At 36.8% G+C, this 12,660-nt stretch overlaps 1 protein-coding gene across 2 annotated transcripts in view; it reads left to right on the top strand.

Annotated features, from left to right (window-relative positions):
- Window positions 1-6,050: 6,050 nt before the first annotated feature.
- Window positions 6,051-12,660, top strand: part of LOC120626810 (cubilin) — a 127,747-nt gene continuing 121,137 nt past the window's right edge. For both annotated transcript variants that reach the window (XM_039894561.1, XM_039894560.1), the window contains exons 1-2: window positions 6,051-6,107; window positions 6,799-6,894. In XM_039894561.1, coding sequence (XP_039750495.1) covers window positions 6,807-6,894 — 88 coding nt within the window. In that variant the 5' untranslated portion in view covers window positions 6,051-6,107; window positions 6,799-6,806. The remainder of the gene's footprint in view (window positions 6,108-6,798; window positions 6,895-12,660) is intronic.

Below are 12,660 nucleotides of genomic sequence, written 5' to 3'. Positions count from 1 at the left end.
GACGTCACGTCTTGAAAACATAATATTGTATCTCTTGAACTTCGAAAATATATGCGTATATAAAGTATTTGTGATCAAACTCCGAGGATCTTGCTAAATTTTTTGTTTTTAATACCAAAATCAACGAGTCGCGAAGCTTAAGTGGCAATGGGCCGGGCACATAGTTCGGAGAAAGGATGGACGTTGGGGTCCCAAGGTGCTGAATTGGCAGCCCCGTACTGGTAAGCGCAGCGTTGGTCGACCCCCAACGAGGTGGACAGACGACATTAAGCGCATCGCAGGTAGCCGCTGGATCCAAGCGGCTCAGAATCGTGGAACTTGGAACTTCGTATAATTTAAGTACCTTCAAGGCTAGAGTGAATAGGCTTTTTCTAGGCAAGCGTGCACCAACCTAGACCTCATCATTGCTTTCTAACGGGCATGATTGTCGTCAAACGCTGGCCTATCGTTAATAAAAAAAAAAAAAAAAAAACTCCCTACAAAAGACCTATGTCCAGAAGTGGACGTCTATCGGCTGATGTGATGACCAAAATCAATAATTTTTAGCTTAGGAACAAAGACTATTTGCCTATGTTGTCCCGAGTGTTGCCATGTCACCCGGCGAGCATTTCTAGCGGGTTTCTTATTTTTACGACGAGGGTGATATATTTCTCGTGGCCCGCATGCTAGCTCTACTGGTGTCTGTTTGGATGGCCAATTAAATTGGAGGTGGCCCGCATCACTCTATAGTGGTATAACCACTAATATGTATATTGTTATTTGGCGTTACTAAGCGTTATTATTGTAAGTTACGCAACCACCAGTTGCGCTACCAGAGACGTCCTACACATTTCATTCACACGTGTACACTGGTGATTGCTCTCATTATTATTAGACAGGCCTGGTTTCTGCGATGTATTTTCTCGGGTACTTAGAGTCCAAGACGTGTCCAAGGTGGCACTGCCGCGGTGTCTTTATGAGATATCGACCTTACAAAGTAAAACCTTATTAACTGACATACTTTTAAGTAAAGTTGCATCCCATAATGTTTTGTGGTTTGTCTATTTAAACGTGCGTTTATTTACGCGTTCCTTAAAAAACAATCGAGTGTAATCTTACAAATATTATAAATGCGAAAGTTTGTATGGATGTATGGATGTTTGTTACTCTTTTACGCAAAAACTACGGAACCAATTTGACTGAATTTTGGAATGGAGACAGATTATATCCTGGATTAACACATAGGCTCCTTTTTGTCCCGGGAAAATGTATGGTTCCCGCAGGATTCATCAAACACCAAAAAACCGCGTACTAAGCCGCGGATAGCTGGTTATGGTATATAATCTGGCGTGTTATGCCTTATTTTATTCTGTATATCTGTTTAGTGACAGTACAGTGCCATTTGGTTCGTTGCAGTGGTTTCGTTCGTTTTATTGCGTAAAGTAGGTTTTAATTGTGGTCTCACACTTGCATAGAAAATCATCGAAATTGGTGTTCTCATTTGGTAGTCAGTCGGTTGTAACAGTTTTCTAAATGAAATATTCATGCGCCATTGATCCTAAAGTTATTTATAACTTAGCGCAGCCGCGATGCTTTAACAAGACTGCCCGAACAATTGCTGAACGAAGTGAATAAAGAACATCGGGGAATGTAATAAACGGAATTTCAAATGCCAGGAAGCGTTCCTTTAATTAAATACCTCGATGAAGTTTCTGGAATAACTTACTAAACTAAGCGTTGCAAAGGATTCTGATCCAATTTAAATCTTTATGAGACATATTTAGGGCAGTTCACGTTGGCCAAGTTGCGGATTGAAGAAAAAAAGAAAGGAAGAAAAATCGTCTTTATTGTCACACATTTGTGTAAAATGTTACATTTGTGTCATAAATTTGTTAAAGTATAAAAAAAAGTGTGACAAAGAAGCTGGCTCAGTATAGCTGCATACTAAAAAGCGCAGCACTAGTCAGCCAGTTAGTTCAGCCAGCCCCATTATATTCGCCGTCACTGAATAATCAATAAAACAAAATAATCATAAAAAAGGATAATAATATAGAATATAATTATATATTATGTTCTATATTCTATAACAAACGAAAGATATTTTTATATATTAAAAAAATATCTTGAAGGACATCATGAAATACAAAATAATCATCAAGTAAGAGGTAAATAATAAACAAAATCAAAAATTATGAAACTAATAAACATGAAAAACTAAAATCTAAAATCAAATGTATATTTAAATTGCTTCATCACTTCAACCGATTGAAGTCCACTGCTGGACATACTCGTAGGTCTTTTGCAGGGAGTTTTAAAATCCACGGTCCTGGGCCCCTTGTTTCCAGCGGCTTCCAGCAACTCGTTTGATGTCGACGGTCAACTTCGTTAGGGGGCGACCAACGCTGCGTTTACCTGTGCCTAATTTTAATGAAGATCTGATAAATATTGTCGGAGATAAAGGACATAATTCTTCACAAGGCATATGGGACAACGATCGAATGCATGCGTACCATCCTACTGATATAATAAATGCGAAAGTTTGTGAGGATGGATGTATGGATGGATAGATGTATGTATGGATGGATAGATGTATGTATGGATGGATGGATGGATGAATGTATGTTACGCTTTAACGCCACTACGATTTGGCTGAAATTTGGCAAAGACATACTATAAAGTCTGGAATAGCTAGCTAATAGGCTTCTTTTAAAAGAAAAATGCTGAGGGCCGCCCGGCCGTGCATTGTATAGTTTGGAAATAAAACTGGACCCAGTAGGTGGGGCTGCATTTAGCTTCTTGGTTTTTTAAAGATATTAAAACCGATAATAACAGATTTGATGCAGAAAAAGTTTCGCGGGTTAGCTAGTAACAAATATTTTTCCTTTTTTATGTTTAGTTCTGTAATTAAAATATTGAATCGACGAATTGTATGGCCGCTTCCTTTCTGTATACCGACCTCTATGAATTTTATGTGGTGTTAAGGTCACTGAAGACCGTTTACGGTGAAAACCCGCACGTGTAACGAAGTATTGACTTTCATTACACGCTACCCCGCCTGCGGGGAGTCCCCGCATGCTGTTTATCGACGGAGTGATCGACCAATGAAAATGAGCCATCAGATATGTTTTATTCAATTATTAAATGAGTAGGAAAGTAAGCACTTAAAATTAAATATTTTAATTAATATCTGGCTTGTTACGTATATTTGCAACAATGTTGGCGCAAAAGCGATATTGCTTCCTGTAAAGCCAGCTAACTGCCTCGCGCTATCTAGTGGTTAATACCTTGAACTATAGATTAAGGATTCCTGGGTTTGATTTTCAAGTCGGGACAGGAATTGTTCGGTATTGGGTATTTCCTGTAAAAAATTCTCTGTACCAGCAGCAGGAGTTATGATCACTATATGCAATTATAAATAATGTTGCAAATCACCAACTCGCTATGGAGCAGCGTTGTGGGCTTTGCTCTATAAACCTTTCTACTGTTTGAGAGGCCGCCTGTGCTCAGCGTTAATCAACTGACGATAATGTTGATGCAAACTGCTCAATTAAATTAATAAGTTGTTTAAAAAACACATAAAGACAACGTAAAGAATAGCGTAATAACTTGTTTTGCGATATCGGTGGATGTTTCATAGTACCTACCTAAGACTGAGTTATTGCTATAGTAACCAAAGAGGATACAAACACTAGGGCAATGAACAAACACTTATTCATTTCTTTCTTTTTTTATTTATTTAATTGAAAAGGATATTAGTCTTTTACAGCCTTCCCTAACATTCTTTTGCTCGATTCAAGTATGCAAAGAGTGTATAATCAGGATGTCCCATATTAGCCTGGGGGTAGTTTGGGCGCGGAGTGTAGGTTATTATGCAGACAATAGTAGTGCATAGAGCCACTGCATTGCTATTGATAATTCATGCGCTCCCAAATACAATGTGTATGTGCAAAGAAGTGATATTATAAGCATTCTACAATTTTAGATTTAAAACTTATAATATAAGTGATAAAGCACATCGTCATTATCATCTCATAGTACTACTGCTTGTACCACAAGGTGGTTAGGGTGATATACGTCAACCTTATCACTATAAATAAATAAATAAATATACTACTACAATACACACATCGCCATCTAGTCCCAAAGTAAGCGTAGCTTGTGTTATGGGTACTTAGATGACTGATGAATATGTAAATGAATAATATACATAAATACTTATAATATACAAATAAACTCCAAGACAGTGAAAAACATCGTTGTTGTTGTGCTAGTCATCCAAATCTAAATGAACTCAAAAATGTGAGCTGTATTTTATATTAATAACAATAATATTTATTTAAGTAATTATATTACAATTTACATAATGTAAAAAATAAAAATCAAAATAATAGTTTTAAATATATTAGGAAAAATATACGGTAACACAAATAAGTTAACTAAGTATGTCACTGTCATTAAGGTATTCTTTTACAATATAATAGTTTTTTTATTGAGCAATTCAAAAATATTACAATCTTCCAGTGTAAGGTTGTAATTTTTTTTTTACTCTGTCTCTATCCGAGTTTGTCTAATCACCTCAAACATAGCGTAATAGGATTTTGGAAAATTTAATGGATATGTTAACTCATGTTTACCAAGCTTCATCATTCCAACGACGTCTCGTCTTTTGTCAGGACTTCCATACTCCACAACCTGTGCCTTGCTTGATGTCGTCTGTCCACCCAGTAGGGATTTACATCTAAAAACACTGCACTTTCTGCAAGCAGTACATGGTCGTCAATCCAACACATTGGACCCCAACGTACGTCACCCGAGAACATATCACGAGCGACGTATGCTGGGGCCCATTGTCACTCCGTAAATCGCTCAGCTTTGTCTGTCACAGTTGTGTGTAAAGATTTAAATTAAATGTTATCTTTACAGTAGGTACTTAGGTTACGCATTAAATTAAAAGTGATTGTTGGATGGATATAGTACTTTATTAGCGTATTTACTTGTATTAAATGCACATTGAGATTTCTAAAGAGTGCTCAAATATAGCTCCTTTCCACGCATGGCCAACTGTGGTATTACGTCCAGCTCCTAAAGACCTGTTCTTCGTAAACAGGAATGCACAATGAACAGTCACTCTGGTTCTTATACCTTTATAAAGTAGATATTCCAAGCGTAGCTCTTTCTGTTGCTCTAAGCTTACTTACAAATACATAATACACATTTATATAACTCATTTATCACCATAATCATTTGAACCGTCCATCGGTTCGGCTGTGCTCACATAGGAATTTTATGGGCATATCCAAATTCCGCACAGGTAATTTTCTCATTAAAGTCCCAATACTTCGAAGCCTTGATACAACGACGAATGGATGAACGGACGGGTCGACAGACAGGCATAGTATAATACAGTAACGATAGGCTTGCAGAGGCCCGATGTCGTTATTTACTAGGAAATAAAGGCGTCAAAAAACTGTATTTCTTCATTATAGTGTTATAATGCTATATGAGTATTTTCCGGGTTCGGAACCCTAATGTTTTTAAAAGATCGTAGCGACATTCGTAGAAGCATAGCGTAGCTAAAGTCTACGTAGTTACACAATAGATCGAATACTTAACTGCTATGACAAATTCCGTTTTCCTGCAGTCAAATTCTGGTTGACTGAAAAGGCCAGAGAAAATACGTAAAGGTCGTAGCCATAGAGTGTTATTTGTTTCTATTCCTTCTTGCGTAAATATGTAATTCTCAGCAAACTGTAACCGCTTCGCTGACTTCGCCTAAATAGTTCGCATGTTCACTAAGGAAGCTCGGGGGAACTAACAAACTTTGCGCTTAAAAACGGATTATAGCCTTACACCTTTGAACCGAGAGGTTGTGGTCACCAACAAAAACATTCCCAAGGAGAGTTGGCGTCAGACACTGGCAGTCGCAAAAAATATGCCAAAGCCAACTTGACCCATTAAGCGTTTAGGACAAGATAAAAAAAGTTCACATAGGATTACCAAGTTTTGGATTAGACACCCGGATCAACAGCACCTAAAGATTACGCCTACCTCTCTTATCATTTTTTTTTTCAGGTGATTTGTGCTGGGCAGCGTACAGCCGCGGCGCAATCACACATGCTGACGATATGGTAACTTTATTTAATTACTGATTTTTATTAACTTTATTTATACCAAAAGTTCAAGAATAATAAATAATAAATAAATAAATAAATAAATATACTACGACAATACACACATCGCCACCTAGCCCCAAAGTAAGCGTAGCTTGTGTTATGGGTACTAAGATGACTGATGAATATTTTTATGAATTATATATACATAAATACTTAGAAAATACATATAAACACCCAGACACTGAAAAACACTTAATGCTCATCACACAAACATTTTCCAGTTGTGGGAATCGAACCCACGGCCTTCGACTCAGAAAGCAGGGTCGCTGCCCACTGCGCCAGTCGGCCGTCAAAGTAAAAAGTGAAAGAATACCATTCACTTTTTACTAGCGCCATCTATTTAACCCCGATTGAACCATCTTAGTTTGATTGTGAAGTTCGAGATGGCGCTGTAATAACTTTTATTTTACGATACGAACCCAATCCTATAACGAAGTGTGGCGCTGTAACAACTTTTATATTTTGATACGAACCCAATCCTAAAACGAAGTGTGACCACCACCCAGTAGATGGCGCTGTAATAAATTCTAAAACAAAATAAATTTGCAGATCCTATATCTGCAAATTTATTCTGTGTCGCTGGTTTGAAGTATTAATTGATCAGGTAATAAAAAAACTGTTATTAATATGCCAATTTCTTTAATAGGATACAGTATGGCCGCGGCACATTGGCTCAACTCGCTCGGTTATCTGTCACAGTCGCTGCTATGTCTCCTCGCAACAACTCTTCAGGTCACAAGCGGTAAGTTTAATATAATGTAGTATCAGTGGCGTGCACTTCATACAAACCCAAAAGCACCGCCTGCCCTAAAATTTATATATAACTCGTATAGGAGAAGAATTTTTGATCTTTTATGCAATTATCCTGCTAAATGCACACCCTGGCTAGAAACCCAGTGCACGCCATTGTGTAGTATTATAGTATAAGATATACTCCTAGTTTTATAGTAAATTATTACAATTACGAAAATAATACAAATTAAAATAACACCGGTGTGCAGTTCCAAAATAACCATCGTTCCACTGCAAAATAGGCATCGTAGTAGGTATATGCACATTAAATGTAACCTTCTATAAGCAAATAATCCGCTTTTGTACTTAGGTATACTTTTATAGGCTTATGTTGGAAGCCATTATTTTTTTTTTTTAAATTTTTATATTTAATATTTTTGATGTTTGCCACCTAATCTTCGATCCCGCATAACAGCTATCTAAGCATAATTCATTTTATTAATAATATATACAATAATTAGAATTATATCTTCATGAAATTTCCACAAATATTTTCTATAATTAATGATCGCTCTTTAAATAGTTCAAGGAATACGCCTTACTTAAATATGAAATTTGCCAAATGTAAACATTTGAATCCAACTGATCTAAACTCTGGCGGTCTAACCACAGTTGCTGTATTCCGTATTAAAGTACTCTATGTGATACGAATTGCGGTCGTATAATGAGTGCAGATATTATAGGTTGGCTAAATTTGAATATCAGTCAAATAAATAGTACGACTAGATTTAAAATGTGTTCACAGGACTTTGCTAAAGTCTTATAGCTACGTCACGGTTTCGATCCCCGGGTCGGGGATATTTTATAAATAGTTGTGGTTTTAGTATCATTAAATTCTTAGGAACAGTCCCCGTACCTCGGAGAGCATGTTAAACTGTTGGTCCTGCGCCTGATCTCTTTACGGTCTTATTGCCGTGACTATGAGAGTTAGGGAAAAGAGATAATATAGATATAGATAACATAGTTTTTATTTTTAAATCCTATGAGAGATTCGCCACTTTTACAGGACTACCCTACCGCATTTAATGTATACATCAAAATTAAAAACAATAGAATGGGTATGCGAGACGGTCATTTACGATTGATCAAAATTATATCGGCCCACTACAGGCACGGGTCCTGTTTCAGAAAAAGAAGGGTTTAGGCTGGTGTCCACCACGCTGGCCCAGTGAGGGTTATTAGACTTCACACGCCTTTGAGAACATTATGGAGAAATATCAGGCATGCAGGTTTCTTCACGACGTTTTCCTTTCTCTCACGATGTGTTGTTCGAAGCAACTGATTTTAATTGATTAAAACGCACATAACTTAGAAAAGTTAACCCGAAAGTGAAGCAGTAGCCGCTACTAAGGCTATCACCGCTTAGTTAAGCGGTATCATCGTTTCACTAGGCTATAATCGGTATCGTTGATTAATGAGCGTCCAATGTCAACATCTACGTTATTCATTCATTCATTTATTTCTGAAACCGGTTTCAGTCATAGTCGTTAGCTAAGAGCTCGTTAGCTAGAGAAATGTAACTACGATTTGTATGGGAGCGAAAAAGAGCGTCCGTCTCTAGTGACAATGATGTTTCCCAATATGCTTGTGAAGTCTACCGATCCGCACTTTTCCACCGTGGTCGAATTCTGCCAAAGCCGTCTTTAATCTTAATGATTTGCTGCTGCAAAACGAAAAACGAAGACTTTTTAAAAACAGTTCTCTTATAGTATCACTTTGTTATCCATCTGTCTGAATGTTTGTCTGTCTGTTCGTCCGTCAGACTCGACTATTTTAGTAGGTAACTATTATAGCTATTGACATGGACTTTGAAACAGTTATGATCTAAAATCTGAAATGTTTTACTGGAAATATAAAATCAACGCTCTTAGTAAGATAGTTTTATTCATATTAACATTAAACCTCTACAAGCAAAGTTACTTTCACGGTTCAACAAGAAGAGATTTTAAAGTCACTTACATTTTTGGATTTACACGGTATATTTATATTCATCATATCACCCATTAACGGCCCACTACAGGGCACAGATCTCCTCTCGCAATGAGAATGAGAGGCCGAAGTCCACCAAGCTTGCCCGGTGCGGATTGGTGGACTTCACACACCTTTGAGAACATTATGGAGAATTCTCAGGGATGCAGGTTTCCCCATGATGATTTCCTTCACCGTAATATTTTAATTAGTTCAAAATTCATAATTCATTTATTTCAAGTAGGCCTAATATAAGCACTTTTGAAACGTCAAGTCTGACTGTGTGTAGTGACTCTACCACCGGTTTAGAAGGCAGATTCTACCGAGAAGAAGCAGGCAAGAAACTCAGCAGTTGCTCTATTCCAAAATCAACAATTTACATTTTAAAATTCATTTTTCTATCTTGTGAGAGATGAAAGCAGAGCCGGATGCTGCCAAGCAACCTTGTAATTCATCAATTGTATATAACCTCGCTGTAATAAATGTGTTTTAACACATTCTTTTAAGTTATGCATTGGTAGGTCCAAAATTACCTTAGGAATCATATGATAAAAGCGTATACTCAATCCCACAAATGACTTCTGCACCTTTCGCAGACTATATGCAGATGTCACTAATTTATGACCATTTCTTGTAAGTCGACTGTTTATAGCCCCTTTATGTTTATACCAATATATTTATTATGGTTGAAACGCAGATAACTTAGAAAAGCTAGAGGTTTCGAACTCGGCCCCCCGAAAGTGAAGAGGAAGGTCCTACCCACTGGGCTATCATCGCTTCATATTCATTATATTGTTATGTAATGTATCTTAAAAATGATTTCGGAAAAAGTTCAAATTTTTCCCAATCTAAAAACGAAAAACTTAGACACTCGATTCCTGATCTATTTATAATATAATGTACCTACAGTACGGAACCTTCAGCAGTTGAGTTGGACTCCCACTTGTTTGGTTTTTATTTTATTAAATATAATCCCTATTAATACTATTATGTGAATGTAAGTTAGTTTGTTACGCTTTCACGCAAAAACTACTGAGCCGATCTTTTTATACATATTCTTGGAGGTATTAGAAATATTATAGTATAGTTTTAATTAAAAAAAAATTACATATGATAAAAAAAATGTTTGTAAAAAAATCTACAAATCTCATATGATATGACTATAGGTGTAGACTATGTAGCAGTACGCTGTCTTCAAAAATTACGCGGCCGAAGCCGCAGGGCACATCTAGTAATATCATAAACTGTTAATTTTGATTCACATTAAGTAAGCTCCCCAGGGCTCTATTGTTTGTTGAGCGAATTTATTCGTTAATCAGAGTAAGTGATCTAAATCGCTTTCTTTATTATGTTATATTAATACCACAGGTACCTATAGTTAGTAGGTCAGATTAACGAAATTAGTTTTCAAAGCAAAACGAACCTTGATCAGGTAGGTAAAGAAACATACAAATTTTGTTAAATTGAGTGTCATACGCACACAAATGTTTACGCTCCATAGACATTTCTGTACCTTCGTATCATAGTTTAATAATATCTTAATATATTATATCTTATTATAACTTACTAGCTGATGCCCGACTTTTTTTTTTTTTTTTATTTCCGCGCGCTCGATTACAGTTTTTAATCTTACCACGGGAACTATTTCAGAGATCGGTATAGTAAGAACATGTCCTTTTCAATAGAATAGATGAAATGTAAATACAATTTTAAAACTGTCTGTCCGCGGCTTAGCTCGTAAATAATTTTAAATTTTCTTGCTTAAGGAAACGGGTTAAAAGTTATGTTCTTTTCCATATCAAAGGCTACATGCATGCAAAATTACATTCAAATTCGTTCAGCCGTTTTTATGTAATTAAGTAACCAAGATACACACATTCACATTTATAATGTTAGTAGGAAACACAATGTCTTAATATTGTTAAGTTTTGAAACGTGATATTTACCACCGCACCGACAGTAATGTACCGCCAAGCGATTTAGCGTTCCGGTACGACGTGTATAAACCGATTGGGTATGCATACCTCACGCAGGTTAGCCCCATACCATCTTAGAGTGCATCTAAAACTTACCACCAGGTGAGATTCCAGTAACGGGCTATCTTGTAGTGGAATAAAGAAAGGTCGAGAGAGACAAATAAAATTAAATTTTAGAAAACTATTTTTATTCCGGGCTTACGAAGTGTAAATCAATTATTAAATCTATATTACTGAAGCCAAGTGGATGATTCTACGTTCAAGACATAGATCTCTTAAGAACCCCCGACCTCGAAAAGCTTGCCTCCTTTTCTTATTTACAGGAGCATCACCCCCTCTCTTTCCTTCAGGCAGCGATCAATAAGGATTCAGATTGTAAATTCGCCTCGGGACGGGAGGAGGGTGGAAACATACATTTGAAACGAGACGAGTGAGAAGATGAAACGCGAGCCAAGCTAGTAAACCGAATGTAATCGTAGTATTTTCTATATCCAGTATCGGACAGCAGTTTTAGTAGTTTAGTAGAACTTTTTGTGACAGAGACTGTCGGAGAAAGTGACTGTCTGAGATGATGATGCCTGTCGGATTTCAAGAGGCAAGGCATTCCAAAGCTTAACAGCATGAATAGTGAAAAACTGGTGGAAGAAAGATGAATTATGTGGAGGCACCCTTAAAATCAGTTTTCTTGCAGTACGGAGAACTTCACCCGGACAAGCCACAAATTCAAATTTTTCCATCAAATGAGGTGGAGAAGAAGGAAAACAACACACAGTTGAAAATAGAAAGAATGTTCAAGTTCCGGCGAAGTCGGATAGGTAACCACTTGGTGACTTGAGACGAAAATGTGATACATGGTCATATTTGCGTAACCCAAATATGAATTGAAATCTTTGTTTTGAAATCTCTCAAGTTTATTTAACTGTGCGTCAGTTAAGTGAACAAAGCCTGCGTCAGCGTTATCCAGAATAGGAAGAAGAGTCTGTGCTAACATAATTTCGGTAGGAATTGGAAGAAGTCGGCGCAAAGAGCCTAAAGATGCAATAGTTTTCCTGCTGACTTCATATTGGAAGAAACAATTGAAGTCGACGCAAAGAGCCTAAAGATGCAACAGTTTTCCTGCTGATTTCCTGTAAGTGGTTAGCCCAACATAGAGTTGAATCCATAACTCCGAGATTTCTAACTCTGTCACAGTACGGCATTTAAATAATTTTCGGATTCTAAAGAACTCTATGGGTGGCAGAGAAAAGCAGTTAACTCTTGAGATTCGGTTCCGACTACCAATAATAATCGCCTGAAACTTTTGCGGTAGATAATTATTTTTTGTTATCATTATTAAGTTACCTTTATTTATCAATATTGTTATCCACTTGCACGGGTAGCATGGATAGGAAACCATTTTCTGCTCGGGGAAAAAATAATATTTCTTCTTCTCATACAGCTTTATCAGCTCTCAGAACATTGGTACACCAGTTTTAAACTCGAATGTATACGATGTTTTCCTTCACCGTTGAAGCAAGTTATATTTTAATTACTCAAAACGGACATAACTTAGAAAAATAAGAGGTGAGTGCTGAGATCACTAGACTTTCACCGCTTATACGCGACACAGGTAAGTATGCATTATTTAACTGTAACATATTTTTTATTTTATAAATAATAAATAAATATACTACGACAATCCTGACATCGCCATCTAGCCCTAACGTGCCCCAAGCCCCAAGTGTAGCTTGTGTTATGGGTACTAAGATGACTGATGAATATTTTTATGAATA

Source organism: Pararge aegeria, chromosome 10 (assembly GCF_905163445.1).
Source record: "Pararge aegeria chromosome 10, ilParAegt1.1, whole genome shotgun sequence".
NCBI lineage: Eukaryota > Metazoa > Arthropoda > Insecta > Lepidoptera > Nymphalidae > Pararge > Pararge aegeria.
The sequence above is the reverse complement of the archived record's forward strand: the minus strand, read 5'-3'. Positions and strand labels throughout refer to the sequence as shown.